General features: G+C 44.2%; 1 protein-coding gene and 1 long non-coding RNA gene across 4 annotated transcripts in view; one reads left to right on the top strand and one right to left on the bottom strand.

Annotated features, from left to right (window-relative positions):
* Positions 1 to 182: 182 nt before the first annotated feature.
* Positions 183 to 1,839, bottom strand: LOC147257309 (uncharacterized). Its single transcript, XR_015117580.1, has 2 exons — positions 1,706 to 1,839; positions 183 to 1,576 (listed from the first exon to the last, which is right to left on the bottom strand). It is a non-coding gene; the product is annotated as an uncharacterized LOC147257309 (long non-coding RNA).
* Positions 1,110 to 15,979, top strand: part of ube2o (ubiquitin-conjugating enzyme E2O) — a 29,143-nt gene continuing 14,273 nt past the window's right edge. For 2 of the 3 annotated variants that reach the window (XM_086211142.1, XM_086211143.1), the window contains exon 1: positions 1,111 to 1,611. In XM_086211142.1, coding sequence (XP_086067268.1) covers positions 1,183 to 1,611 — 429 coding nt within the window. In that variant the 5' untranslated portion in view covers positions 1,111 to 1,182. Of the gene's footprint in view, positions 1,612 to 15,979 lie in introns of all 3 variants that reach the window. The other variant, XM_086211144.1, reaches the window with a different exon arrangement.

Here is a 15,979-nt window from a genome sequence, read left to right on the forward strand (position 1 = left end):
TCCCTCAAGTGAAAAAATAGACCATATTCTCTTACAACATTAAGTATTTTTGTAGGGTTCTTAATAGGAGCGATCAATCTTCCCAAATAACTGAAACTACACGTATCTCTTCATATCATGCAAACACAAACACACACACACACACACACACACACAATTAAAATGCCTCACATGCGGAGAGCTTTAGAGTCGCCTGGTGGTTTAATGGCATTACTGCATCGATCAAAGGGTTGCAAAGTTAATAAAATAAAATTTGGACACAGGATTCTTGCAGAGAACCAACAACATGTTGCACTGCTGGACACAATATTGCTTACTTATTATTGTCTATGCATAAAAACTTTCATTTAGACCGTTTTAGGATTTCTGTTGTTGATGTAATAGAAATGAAATTGTATTGCTGAAGTCCTACTTTACTGACAAATCCTACATTAGCATCGACATGTGACAATGTGTTTGCCTTATTTACATTTTTAACAAAAAATAAGTGGAAAATTATTGCGTAAGGGGATCTGAATGCTCCGCAGCACACCAGCCTGTTGATGAAAGCTGATTTCTCCAAGCTCCATAATAGAAAAACAGAGGTAGCATAACACACACATACACAAAGATGGATGGTGCTTTGCTATGCGACTCATTTATAGATAAAAGATAATGTAGTATGAAGTTGTATGATGAGATTTTGTCTCAAAGGTTACTGTCATTTGTAGTCTGCGGGGAAGCCTCTGGGTTATTGAGCGTTATTGTGGTATCCTTGACCTCAGGTTGATGTGCTGTGCCTAGTGAATTTAGTAGATAGGGAAATTGTCACACAAATGATTAAGAAATAAAATAAAAGCATTGTTGTCTTTGAAACTGAACTTCAGATATAACAAAAAATAAATAAAACACTTGTTTGAACAGATATGTGCAAAAATTGGTCGTATTTACCCATAAACACGGGGGAAGTGCAATTTCATTGAGCATCCAGTTCTGATGCAGTCTTCTAACGTCAACAGGTGTATGACCGTCTAACTCTAGACTGCCACTTAGTGGTGAAAAAAAGTACTATGTGATGACGCTCTCCAATTGCGCGAGTACGTAGCTCTACGTAACCACGTGCACTTCCTTGCTTCCAGGTTACAGTTTTTTCATTCCACCGTCGTCCTCGCGCTCTAGCATCACTCCCTGACAACAGTGGCGATGGCGGAGCCAGCAGCACCGGATGCAACGGACACAGCAGAGCCAGCATCCCCGACCCCGGGCCTCTCCCTAGCAGCCAGCCCAGGCTCAGAGCCTCCATCCATGGCTTTATCTCCCACGACGGACGGTTCCCAGCGGCTGCTCTTCTCTCATGACCTGGTCTCCGGGCGGTATCGTGGATCCGTTCGGTTTGGCCTCGTACGGATGATCCACGGCGAGGAAGATTTCAACTCAGACTCGGACCTCGACGATGGCGGAGGGAGAGGCGGTGGTGGCGGTGGCGGTGGCGGAGGAGGAGGGGGAGGACGTACAGCATGGGACTCGGACACTGAGAGCGCTGTGGACACCCCTAGTCGGCCTCTCGGTAGGGGATTTGTCCGCGTCCAGTGGTACCCTGAAGGAGGAAAGCAGGACATCAGGGAGACAAAGGTACCACATACCTGCTAATGTTTTAACTGTTTACGTTGAGACTGAGGGACTTTGTTGGCCTGCCACGAGGGCTGGACCGTTTTTAACGGCTTACGCGTTTTTGACGGTTTTGTGTTGCGAGCCACTCGCTCAGAGAAGCGGTTCGCCTAATCCTGCCTCAAACATATACCGTAGCTGGCTAACCGGCTAGCAGTCAGGCTCATTTGCTAGCTAGCAGTTTAGCTTTTAGCCTCATGTCACTCAACTGGTGCTGCTGGGGAAACTGGACTGTTGCACCTGAATGCTCCCGACTTAATCATTTAATACACACGACTGACTGCCTCCAGCTCCGGCCTGGAACTTGGCTCTGACAGGTGCCGGTCTCTGTTCCGGATCTACCACTTCATGATTAGCTCATCCTTGTATAGCCTCTCAGCTGGGTGTGACTTGGCCTCAGACCAAGCATTGTCAAACACCATCAACCATTCAGACCTGTCATAGTGAATGAGGCTAACACAACAACTGACCAGACTCGCTTATGTGAGAGTTTGCAGTTTCTGTTTTGAATTACTTTAAACTGAACACGTTAGGGATTCATTCCTGCTGCTGGCCAGACTAAACAAAACATGAACGTGTAAGAAGTTGCTGCCTCCATCCAAAATCTCTTCACCCTGCCTAACCACCATTATCTTTCTTGTTAACTCTCTGAAGTTTAAAATGTAAGAAAATGGACATCATAGTTTCCCCAGGCGATTGTGAAAAGCTAGCAAGAACATATTCTCTTGTGCTTTTTTTGCCGATTTCTTATGTATCTAGACTACAAGAGCAGCTGCTGCTTCATTTTCTGTTGTCTGAATGATGAATATGGGGTGAATGCATGTTTCAAACTAACCTCCTCCTGACAGTGAAAGGGGACTCTCAGACATGTACGTGTACACATTCAGTCGTCTGTGTTCGTACAGGTAAATAAATGTCCTCTGGCATTGTTGACCTGTTGACGGTTTCTTTCTGCACAAAAAGAGCCTCAAGTCTGGACCACAAACACGATACGACTTCTTTATCCTGCTTCTTAAATCATGTAATTTTGGTTTGGTTGATTTTTGTCAGTGCAACTTTGATTTAATTCTTCAAAAGAGTCATTAACATCTCTAAAAGAGAACATCGTCACACCTAATCCCACTGAAGACACACACACACACACACACACACACACACACACACACACACACACCTGCTTGTACTTTAAACTGAGTAACACATCGAGAGTGTATTTTTTCATTCTACAAGGACATACTGAATGTAATCGGTATAGAAATGGCAAACCTGCTGTCACTGACATTCTCCACTAATCTACTGGGCTTTGTGTTAAATGGTCATGGGTTTAAAGGAGGACTGGTCTGGAAAATGCTCAGAGAAGCTCATTTTTAGAGAGACAGGATGAGACCAGAAGAAGTCTATGTTTGGACCCACCGTTGTCTTGTTTTGTCCTTTGAGCTAAATGAGTAAAGTTCTGGCCACACAGTCATTCAGGCTGTGTTACAACAAAGGCTCGTTTAGACAATGACACCGGTGTTTACACACCACACACTGTTAGTGCTGTGTCATTACTAGCCTCTGTCCCTAAATCTAGTGTGTGCCAGTGGATGGATTTCATTCTCTTTGCTAGGTTGTTGTAGTGTGTGTGTGTGTGTGTGTAGATTTCTCTTATGCTAATCTTCGTGCACCACATTCCCATGTCTCAGAAGGCTCTGTCTTAGTTGCAGGGAACATGATGAAGACTGTAATCAATAATTCATGAGTGCTCCCTGCTCTATGCAAAGTTGCATATGTTCAAGACATACCAACTAAATCTGGACTTGCATGTATTCTGAAGGCTGTGACGCAGTTGAGACTTTTTCTCTCCGGAGCGATCAGCAGCAAGAAAACCGGTGCTAAATTCTGCCACATTGTTAGGCTTCCTCTCAGGGTTCATAAAACAGTGATTGTCCGCATTAAAATTCGGATTTTGAGGAGTTCAGAGCCCAGAGGCAGCTCGAGTTTGAATGTTGCTCGTGTATTGCAGTTCTGTAGTTCCATCAGAAGTCATTTATGATTCATCCATAGTCCCGTCAACAGATCGGTCAACACGCAGGGTGTCACACTCAACCCTGACCACCAGTATTTGGGGCCAGATGTGTAACGCCGTGTGGCTGACAAGAAGGTTTATCTGCGTCTTGCTGAATCCCTAATACAGGACCAGTCCAAGACACCCCCACTGCAGACCTGCCCTTTATGGACAGGCCTGATATGCTGTAAGCAACAGAAACAGCAGAACAACTGCAGCGTAAATGATGGTGGCTTTGACATACGAACCTGTTCTATCCAGCGTAGCAGTTGAATTCAGCTATGAACAACAGCCAAGGGAAGTGGTACCATTATTACCTAAGTTCAAGTGAAATCCATTGAGATAAATGTTCTTTAGATATACAGGCTGCCTATTTATTTAATTATTTTTTTTAAATAATTTGGTCAGGCAGGTGGAGACAGTAGCACACAAATTTTTTTTTTTTTTTAAACACAGTGTGTGTTGGTTTTTGCCTGTGGCCCATTATGAAGTTCCAGTTTGGCTTGACCGTAAACAGTCTGATGAGATGCATGGTTCTGCTATCATCACTTCAGTAGCATTGGGTGTGTTTGAGCTCCCGAGGGAGTGTTGGGCATCAATGACAACGGCACAGCAGCACTACATTCCTTTTTTTTATCAGGTAAATCACAGTTGACACTTCTTCAGCTGTTTTTTTTTTTTTTTCTTCGAGCACCATAATAAAGACTGTTAGTGAGAAATGGAAGGAACCGTTAAGTAAGTAATTGGATTAAATCAAGTGTCATAGTAAAGCTGCACCGTCACTTTAGTTTTCATGATTCATTCATGCGGTGACAGTCGACTTAAAGTTGGATCCGTCTTTCTGCCTGTTTAAAATCCTGCTGCGATCACACTGCAAGGCGGTTTACCAAAATTTTTGATGTGCCCAAAACCTAACCCAGGCGTCTTGGTGCTTGAAAGTTGATCATTTGGGTTTTATATCAACACGATGAATGACAACTGATCTGAGAGCAGTGCATCCTGATTTATAACCGAATTAGGGATGATTGAATTTGGGTGGGTCAAACCTGCATCGTATCTATCTGTCTGAAGGTGTAAAAACGGTTTCAAGGCGTAGATTCCATCAGAGGAGGCATGAACACGCAGCTCTCTGCTCTCTGTCTGTAGTGCTGTTGGAGTGCCGGCATTGTCAACGCAGAGTCATCAACTGCTAAACTCCCGTCATCCAATTTGCACCCATAAAGCAACAGCAACAGAATCGTGGTGGAATGGCTCGACCGTGTGTTATCACTGCCATGAGCAGAAGCAGCGTTTCAGTTACATTACAGGTTTTGGGGTGGGGTGGAGTGGTGGTGGTGGTGGGGGGGGGGCAACATGTGTGCAGCTCTCAACCACACCACATCTTTCCACCGTATGAAATCTTAATAAGCATCTCCAGAGGCAGTGATGGGGCTTAGATCTCCATCTCAGTGCAGGTATGAACAAGGACACCTTAGTTGTCAGCTGCTTTCTGGCTCACTCAGGAACATGGCTGACTTCCCTCTCTGCCGGCACAGCTTCAACGCTGTTGCATAAAGAAACTGAGCGAGCACCCAGAGTGACTCCCTGTTCTTTTTAGTCTCCCAGTGGATGTGTAGTCAGTACTTGTCCACGTCAGATGCAGACCACTGTAAGTGTCACTTGTGTGCTGCTCGGTTCATCGCTAGTGTGTTTTAATTGAAAAGCGATAGACACATAATCCTGTTAGGATGAGGACACAGCCTGCGTGCTTGTACGAACACAGTACTTTGATTATGGAGGAAGATGATTGGTTTCCTCTGTGGCCTCAATACTACTTATTACACAGGAAAGCCTGCAGTGGCTGTTCCTGACTCCACTGTGACCCAAATTTCCACCATGTGTGTTAAATTTGCCTTTCTTTCGGAATTTCGTTCAGGCAGGTAACACCTTGGTCCTACATAGGGAAATGACTAAAAGTAACAAGCATGTTAAACACTGGATCAGTGCTGATGGAGGACATGTAGCTGCTAGAGATGCTGATGAACTATGCAGCCTTGATTGCGTTGTGCTGTTTGTGCGAGAGGGTCTTCAACATGCTGCCTGTATGGAGTTTCCAGACTTCTGTGCATCGCTGGGCTTTTGCTGCCATTAGAACTGAGATATCAGATCAGGAATATTAGACAGGGTCAAATAGCAGTTGACTCCATACACAGACTGGATACAAGAGGGATGGTGCTGATACCAGTCGTGATAAGAGGCGCTGTGAGGTTGTTACAGCATAGTGTAACCTTGGACATAACGCCAACAAATAGCAAGAATAATGATAACGTGAAAGCAAAAAGAGCTCCGCCATCAGAATCCGTGTAGATCGGTGCATCTCTAGTTGTCATGGTGCCTGATACTATTTTTTTTAATGCCTCATGTTAAACTTAATGTTCATTTCCTGTGGGTTTGTCTGCAAGGTTATTTTTTCTTGAATCTACTTATACAACTACACAAAAGAGCTGGTAGTTTAAAAAAAAAAAATCATGCCAGAAACCAGCATTCTGACTTGAACATTATTGCTGGAGTCCCAGCCTGCTCTGGGCCGGTCCCAGTCCCCAGTCAGCTCTGCCAAACATGCTGCAGCACCAACTTTATATTTCCATCCAAGGACAGAAGTGCATTGCGGCAGGTGGGAAGTGTTGAGAATGTCCCCGTTGTCCCTGACTTCATCAGTAATTTTGTAAGCTCTTTGAGAATCCCTGAGCTTCTGCATAGTCACTCCTCATATACGTAAGATGGTCTTAGCCGCCATGCTGCTCATTCCTTACGGTTCTTGAAGTGGTGTCAGAAATGAGCTGTGACACCCCGGTCACGAGCTCCTCCCCAGCAGCAGGACTGACTGTACTGCAGATGGGGAGAGAAAGTGAGGAAGAAAATGTTACCTGTGAGGAGGTAATGAGACGGGCCGTGAGTTTGGTGCCAGATGGCTGTCATGGTAATTTGGAGGCGTTTCACCCTCTGATCTCAGAGCCGTTTTACATCGCCAGCCTCTTCTGACCTCCCGGTTTAGGATCAAATCTTAGTTTTGCTGCTGTTGTCTGCTCCGCCCTGTTACAGAGCCCTACAGCGCTTCGTGCCTGTGTGGGTTCTCCACCCTACTGGAACGTAGTAAATTAAAAACATTATTTGTAGCCTGTTCCACTTTGCAGTACTTCTGCTCTGACACTGCAGCTTTTATTCACATTTTTACCATCTTTTCCTGCTGTAAAACCTACTTGGCAATTTTATTCTGAAAGAAATTTAGTTGAACTCGCAGCTACAACATGTTCCTGTTACGTGTACTTGAAGCGTGGTGTTTAATTGTATATTTATTGTTACACAGGTGTGTATTGCACATGTATCTGCATAGGCTGTAGAATGTGCCATGAAGGAGCCACAGATGCTGCAATGAGATGAAACCCAATCGACATGATTGCTTATGAAACGTTGAAAATGACTGTTCTGCTCAGCACATTTGTGAAGTTTAAAGCTTAACCTAGTAAAGATCAAAACATGTTAGCGCCCAACACCTTTTGTTTGACTAGTTGTTTTCCTTGTTGTCTACGAGTGGTGTATGGGAGACAGTAAAAATCAATGTAAATACACGGGGTAATGGAGAGAGCACTGCAGGTGCTGGATCATCTGACTGCAGGATGACTCTCACATTACCACCACGGCCCTGCCCTCGGGCCCCGTCCATCCCTCCAATCTGTTGAGGTCTACAGATGTCCCCCAATGACCCTCAGAATGCTCTCCCAGCCGATATGTTGACCTTAAATTATGTCAACTTGTGGGTCCAGTCCGAACCAATCAGCATCCAAACCCACCCAGTAGATTTCAGGGCCACTTGCATCTTCTTTATTTATTTCAGCCATGGTAAATGGCCCTGAAAGAGGCTCCACAGAGGCAGGTCTGGGGGCCACAATAGTTGCAAATGTGCTCCACATGTGCAACCCTAACCCTATCCCCGATTGGGCCTGCAAGACTCTGCATTGGCAGACCTACAAACACCATGTGAAGAATTGAGAACTGAATAAGGGTGTGATGATGCACTTGGCTCACAAGAGAAGTGAAATTGGATTTACAGGAACGAGAATATATTTTAATATAAATTATTAGCAACATCACTGTTATCATGTTAAGGGTCCCAAATGTTGTGACAGCTGCTTATAAGTCCTTGGCTATGTTGGCCCCAATGTGGGCCTCGAAAAGCGAGTGGGTCTGCATCACAATATTTGTGATTTCCCAGTCACTGTTTGCTTGGCCCTGGCGGCACGGTGGTGCAGTGGTCAGCACTGTTGCCTCACAGCAAGAAGGTTCCGGGTTCAAGTCCCGGCTCCAGCACAGGATCTTTCTGTGTGAGTCTCCATGTTCTCCCTGTTCCTGTGTGGGTTCTCTCTGGTACTCCAGCTTCCTCCCACAGTCCAAAGACATCAAGAGGGGACGAGGCTGATTGATACTCTAAATTGACCGTAGGTGTGACTGTGAGTGTGAATGGTTGTCTGTCTCTGTGTGTTGGTCCTGTGATGGACTGGTGACCTGTCCAGGGTGACCCCCCCCCCCCCGACCCTTGATAAATGGATGGATGATTGCTTTGTGTGCAGGTATTGTGATGTAGCTTAGCGCACCTCTTGAAGTCCGGCAGTTGGTTGACATGGAGATGCTTTTAGTCTCTTTCAGGATCTATAAACCCTTTTCCATGGCCTCTTTATAGACTAAGGGACCACCTTGCGAGTGTGTAAGGATGGTGTACTTGAGTTCCCATGTGTGGAGGGCACAATGAAATCATTATTTTCTACAACTGAAACTGGCCTCCTATCTTGTTATTGAAAATGAAAGCCAAGGTGCAAAGGCATTTCTCAGCGTTAACTGGCTTGTCACTGTTTTCTTCACAGGTGCAGTTGATTGGAGTAGAGAGCTGTTGTTGTCCAGGAAGTGTCCTCACATAGTGCCCGTGTTAGTTGCGGTGTGAGGTGTTGTTTTCTTACATTGCGTACACGAGGCTCATGTCTTGTCTGTCACTTGGCCACTGTTTATTTAGTTGCTGGCAGACTACACTGCCCCCCACAGATCACAAATAGAAGGTTGGATCATCATCCGCGTCTGCGAGACATCTTTTCACTTCAACGAGAACTACATCAAATTATAATATTGGGAGATCTCTTGGCACAAGATCTAGTCACACCCTCAGAACTGACCTGATTTGCACGTCCTCTAAAAACCACAGAAGCGGTCCGGGTACCGCATGGGTGCTGTGTTATCGTATGCAATGCAAGCCTGCGAGCTCAGAAACGGTCCTGTTGGCTAATGCTTTCAGTGCTCCTCATGTAGAGCACTGAAACGAGTGACTGCATAATGGAGCTTCTCTTGTGAAGGAACTCTGCCAGAGGCTCAAGACGTCTGAATGAAAAACATTGGCCTGCATTCTGACCTCCACAGTACACTCCTGTCTCGTTTCCATCAAGCTCCTCTTCCTCGGCTGGTACGTATGGGAGCTTGCTGTTGTTATCTTGTTTATTTGTAGGTTGTTTTGTTGTTGTTGTTGTTGTTGTTGTTTTTTGGTAGATCTTTTTTTCATTATATTGTCCTTGCATACACACAAACAGTATCATGACACGTGTCCCTTGTAGGGTTTTCATACAAAATGGTAAAAAACAAAACAAAACCTGAACCGCTGAACACTCAACTAAAGCTATAACAAAAAAAAGTTATATTAAATTGTGTGTATCGTCCTTGTGCGCAGCACAAATGGCCCATTATCTCCACCCTCTCTCAGAGAGTACAGGAAAGAGTGCAGGCACCAGCACAATAGGCTCCAAAGACGACCACAAACACAGTAGCAACTACATTTATGAGTTTCGGCTCATGCTGGGAATGTCGGCCTTCTTCTCCTGCAGCGTAAAAATAACAATGAACCAAACTGACACCATGATCCAAAAATCACTGGGTGTCTCCCTACAACAGATTTAAATCATTTCAAGATTGTATTAGGCGTCAGATTTGTGAAAATATTTATCGACAAACCCCAAACTTCTTTAGCTTTGTTGTCTGTATGTTTCAGTTCTTAAATGATTCCTAAAAAGTAATGTACTGCATCAATAATTAACATTATGATACTCAAATCGTTTGGTCTGTTCACTGTAATGAGTCACTGATTAAAAAGTATCTCTCAGTTTATTTTGAATCCCATTAAACGGAGGATTAGCTGCAGCCTCTAACTGTGCACCTGCAAACATCTTTACCAGTTTAACAAGAAGGCCCGAATATACTGAAGCAAAGCAAATGCTGCGTTTGCCACATCAAATCTATTTCAACTCGAGGGACTTGTGGAAGCTTTTTGTTGCCTTATTCCTTGTCGTCGTATCCCTCATTACGCACGCCGACATATGCTGCTGCTGCCTCCGCCTGTTACGATCGTGTAAACCGACGGTGTATGGGAGGATGCTGAGGAGGTGATGAGGAGGCTCTGCAGCCAAAGGAAGAGCTGCACACAGAGGGAATATAAAATACTCGATTGATCCTTTCAGCCTCCCTTCCAGGGATTGTGAGCTTTTAGTGCGAGACCCACTTGTTGTCCAAGTGTGGAAATGGGACAACTTGAGAACCTCCTATTTTCTCTGTGCGGTTGTAAACTCCTCCTGCTTTCCTTTAGGACCATCTTTGTCTCATCTTTTATGTCAGCCATCTTCTCTTTTTTCACTTCCTCTTTTCTCACACTCCTTTCATTTTCTTTCACTTCCACCCCCAGCCTTGTTTTTAATATGGGTTTTTCACTTTGCCTCCTTTTGATATTAAAACATTTCATGAGTCGATGAGCGTTCTGAAAAAAGGCACCCTGCTGTTAAATTGATCCTTTACCCAAAAAGTGTGTTATGCTTTTCAAGTGCTCACAAATAGACGTCCTGAGCGAATGAAGCCGTTTTCCCCTCCTGCGTGACTCCGGAAGCAGAGTCAGCCACGTATATTGTATTTAGCTCGAAGCTAATAGAGAGTGACTACAACAGGAAAACTGTCCATGAACGTTTCACTTTCAGACTTGCACGGTAGGAAATAATCGATGTCTCCTTTATCTACAAGGACCGCGCCCTTGAGTTTGTGAACGGGTGTTTTTGGGCAGCTTTGCTGTCGTTAGGGCTCCATCGCGATTAGCGTCAAGCTAACTATACAGTGGTCGACTCGGTTCTGAATTCTGGAGTCACAAAGAAGTGAGGCAATGATGAAAATCACTTTTATCTATTTGTAAGCACAAATTGCACTTTTTTAACGGAAGTACCTCTTTAAATTCTGCGAGTCTTATCATATATTGTTCAGGTCGGTGAAGAGGCCAGCGTGCCTGTGGGTGATTGTATTACTGATGACTGATTAGTGAGGGGTAATTCTCAGGTTGACTGGAGCGTCTGCAGTGCCAGGTACTGATATTAATTACAAGGAGGAGGACAGCAGCTTGTATTTACAGTATCTGATATGACTCAACATCACTCTCATTTGTCCTCCTTTTGTTCCTCCCTCCCATCTCCCCTCCCCCCTCCCCCCTGCTCCCTCATCTTCCTCCCTGTTTTCCTTCTCCCTCATCCTCTCAATCCCCCCATCAAACCTTCCTATTTCTTTTTTTCCATCATCTCACCCTCCCCCACTGCCTCCATCCATCCTCTTCTTCCCTCCAATCCATGTTGTAACCCCCCCCCCCCCCCCTCCAATCCATCTACTCCACCCTATGTCCCAGCAGACAAACGAGTGTTGGAGAATGTTGACGTAATATGCTGCTGACTGGATGCTTGTCCAGCCAGATAATGGATCTCATTTGATCCTTCTCTCTCTCTCTCTCTCTCTCTCTGTCTCTGTCTCTGTCTCTGTCTCTGTCTCTCTCTCTGTCTCTCTCTCTGTCTGTGCATCCATCCCATCACCCCTCACTTTCTCCCCCATCATCATCCTCCCTTTTTTGCTCTGCAGCATCAGCCCTGTCCCTCTCTCTCTCTCTCTCTCCCTTACCTCCCTCCTTCTGTTTATATCTCCCAACCTGCTGTTTGCTGCACTCTTGTCTATTTCTGGCTCTTGCTTTCCTTGGTTCCTCACTCTGTCTCTCTCTTGGGATCCGTCTCGATCTCCCACTTGTTGGGCTGGTTGCTGCTTGCTCCACTATACCTCATTCACCGCTCATCTCAGTTTTTTTCCTGTCACACCCTACGGTTACCTCACCTTGTACCCTCCTCCCCTCAGCTATTTCACTCATCTCCTCCTCTCCCACTATTTCACCCTGTTTCTCCATCTGTGTGATAGACTGTCTTGAGAATCCTTCATCTCTTGACTCCTTATAGCCCCCCCCCCCTTCTCTATCAATCTTATGCTGTCTACCTTTTTGAAGGTTCCTTTTTTGTAATCTTGCCACATTTCACATCAGTTAAGGCTGCGTGACTCTGGATGAAATGAGAATCAACATTTTCTGCTTCATGCTCTTTTCATGATTTTGTTGAATATAAATGTTTATTGCGCTCATTTACCTGACACAAAAGGAAATACAGCAACTTAAAAATGATGGTCACTGATAAAGCACTTAGTTTCATCAAACTGTCACTGAATTTAAACCTCAGGCTATTGTCCTCTTTTACTGACATTGTGTGTGTGTGTGTGTGTGTGTGTGTGTGTGTGTGTGTGTGTGTGTGTGTGTGTGTGTGCGTGTGCGCGCGCGCAGCAGGGGGTTTCTGCTGACATTTTCTTGGCCTTAACAGCTTCGCCTTGTCGTGGTTTATGGTGACATTTCAGATGATTACATACATTTTTGGCGTTACCGTGCAGAGCTGCGACTATGCGTCATACACGTAAAATATGAACCTTTCATTTATTTTATTTTTTTTTGCTGCCGGAGCTCAGTGGGGTTGATTTAATGTCCTCATCTAATCATCGCCATTAGCTGGGTTTTATTCTGGATTATTGTTTTTACGCGGCTTTACTCTCCTGTCCGTCCCCTGTGTGGCCTTTGTTGATAAAAGGCCTTAAGTCTACTTCCTTTAATGGAGCTGTGTGTCACAATAGAGAGGACGCGGCCCTGCAGAAGCAAAGAGAAGGTGTCGGGGTGTCAGCATGATTGGTTATTCACTTGTTTAATGCCACAGCGGCAGCGTCTCTCTGAGGCTGTTGATTCGGTCTTACGTGTGTCATGTTCTGCCTACATTGCAGCAAGTCATGATATCAGGTTTATTTATAAGATCTCCATCTTTGCTCAATTATTTAATGTCGTGTGACCTCATGCTCCATAGGTTGCTATGACAGAGCAGTTGTGTGGACTTGGATGTGAATGGTTGGCCAATAGAAACCATGTTGCTCACACAATGTGTGAAAATGAAGGTTTTATCCACCCCGGGGTGCTTGAACATTCAGCCTTTTTGTACTTTCATAATCAGGGCCGCTGTCAGCTTTGAATTGTTGGCGTATGCACTGGCCGATGTGCACCAACATCAAACTGTTTATTTACAGAATGATGCGTAAAAAAATGTGATACTTGCTTTCTTAGAAATGTTGTTTGTCCGGCATAGCAGGCACCATCTCCGTTGCTTACAGCACTCTCACAACTGCCAGCTAGGGAGGCGCGATATTGGATTTTTTTTTTGCAGATGTCAGACATACTGATATTTTACTGCGGATTTTGCTATTTACCAAAATAGATATTATGCATATCAAATTAAGTTGATATGATATTATCATTTTGTAAATACCAAAATACAAAAAGTGGCAGTCCTTTTTTTTCAAAACCATTTTGGGAAAGCCCATAAATCCGGACTGATGCATATATCAAACGAACAACCAATATCTGATCCAAGAGATATTATTGTGCATCTCTACCGTCGGCAGGATGCAGTCAGACAGTGTCCTCACAGTAGGTTGCTAACTAGTTTGTGAAATAGACGAGCAGTGGTGCCCTCAGACTGCTGACGCTTTATGATCGCAGTACTCGACATTTATTACCGACCCAAATCAGAAGAGTGACACCAAGCTCCGTCTACTGAGGTTTTTATAGCTTGTTACTGTAATATGGATGAGGAAGCCTTGTTTATCTGTCAGAGTGGAGAACAGGCGTGGCCCTGAGCTGCAGTCCTCTGCAGTGTCTCTCCCTCTCTCCCCCCACTTCCCCCTCTTGTACAGCACCTGAATAATGGCTCATGTTAATTAGGTCGAGAAGTCAAAGCAGATACTCCTCCATTGATCCCTGCGATCAATTTTGACTCTTCACCCTGGATGAAGAGGTAGCAAAGGTTGTCTTCTATCAGCCACACACACACACACACACACACACACACACCCTGGTGTCTAGCTACATGAGCCCTAGCAACAATCACCTGATTTGTTCAAACCTCACAGTCTGATCATTTTACGCTACTTGAGTGTTGTGTTGTGTGACTGCGTATGCTTGGGAATGAAGTACGTGTTTTAATGAGTTCTACACTCCGTGTACTTAACACTCGTGTCTGAGATTGTACATGCTGAGGAAACGTCCAAACCACCTGTGTAGCTGTGATCTTATTTTGTTATCTGCACAACCTCCAAAAATATATGAGAATGCTGAAGCCTCGAAACCCGGTCGACACAGTATGAACAACCTGTGCACTTGCCTGCTTTGGTCGAGTTCATTTCAGCTGCTGTGTAAGCAACTGGACTGAGACCACAATAAATATGTGATTTTTAGCACACATTGGCAAAAAAAAAAAAAAAAGCAATCTTAAAAGTGATTGCTCATTTGGTAACCATGGAAACATGCCACTGTTTGAGTGGAAACATTTTTCTGTGATAAATTTGAAAAGGGAAAAGAAGGCGAGGGTCCATTACAATTCAACTCCAAAGTAATGGCAATTATTTGCATGCAGCCACTTGCTGTAAAGAGGATCTTTCACTCGCTCAATCCTCAATTACTTGGAAGGTAATTGTCACACCAGGAAATATCTGCTCTTCTTCTGAAGAGTCATCACTCCCACTGCAGGATTGTTTGGAATGTGATTTAAGTGACACAGTAACAGGTTTCTAACTCATTACGGCAGGTTGATGAGCTATAGTTCAAGCTCAGGTGTGACTGCTCTGGTGTGACCTGGTATCTGCTCTCTATTCCAGGGGGGTAAACGGTACTGATCTGAACAGTGTTTAGAACTGGTGAGGGAATGTTGGCACACTAGTGAACTGCAGAGTCATGCACGGAAAGAATATTAATGGAGGGGTGTGTGTGTGTGTGTGTGTGTGTGTGTGTGTGTGTGTGTGTCCAAGTAAGTTTTATACTTCTGAGATTCTTTCACTCCTTTCAGATTGCTGGGAAAGGTGTATGTGTATGTCTGTCTCTCTGTCGGGACACGCTGCTGTTTAATAGATTACATGAGAACATTGCGATCCATTGATTGCCTCCTTACCACCCACACACTCTGTCTCACTCTCCCAGAGTAAGGTTACTGTGAGAGACAAAGTGGAAGTACTGCAAACCCTTGGGGTGTGTGTGTGTGTGTGTGTGTGTGTGTGTGTGTGTGTCTGTCTGTCTCTGTCTGTGTATTGAGTTGACAGGTTTTAATTGAAACTTTTCGCTGATTTTGGGGAAGTGGAATAGAGGAAGTACAGTAAGGCCCAGCTTTTGTACATAAGAGTAACTCTAATAGGACTGCATTGGAATGAAGCATTAGTTTTAAAATTGAAAGAATAATCAAATGATCAATATTCAAATGATAAACAATCAAATGATCAATAATCAAATCATCAACCAACAGCAGCAGTTTTGTTTAGGAATGTGTGATACTGGAGGCTTTTTCCCCTATCAGATATCAAATATGCCAATATTTTACGAGGGATTTGACTGACAGCCAATATTTGTTAATGTCAGTATTCTTAATATTAAAGTCATACTCTGTATCCATTTTCCTAGTTTAGCAAAATTCCGAGGAAGCTGCCCTCACGTCTGTCGGTCACTGCCCAAACCAGTTAGCAGCACTGGGAGCTGTGGCTTCTCTAGAGAACCAGTATTTTTAAAGCTTTTTAATGCACATTTTTGCTTTTTTGATCTGTTTTGTAGGCTTTTCTGACAGATCCAGTCCATCGCTGAAGTTTGGGGTTCTGGTGCTTCTGTAGTTTTTGTTCAAGCTGCTGGAATAATCACTTTTCAAACACATTAATAACCGGTTCTGACCATTTACTGCCGCGAATACTCCAGTTTATCCTTCAATCAAAATTGTAAACCTGATGAATCAAGTAGTTTTTGGGCTCAGTATCTGTTTTATTTATTTTACTGTTCCACTGGTACCCAAAACAATATCCCAG

The sequence above is a fragment of the Aulostomus chinensis genome, chromosome 8, assembly GCF_037954235.1.
Source record: "Aulostomus chinensis isolate RoL2024-O1b breed Wild chromosome 8, RoL_Achi_v1.0, whole genome shotgun sequence".
Lineage (NCBI taxonomy): Eukaryota > Metazoa > Chordata > Actinopteri > Syngnathiformes > Aulostomidae > Aulostomus > Aulostomus chinensis.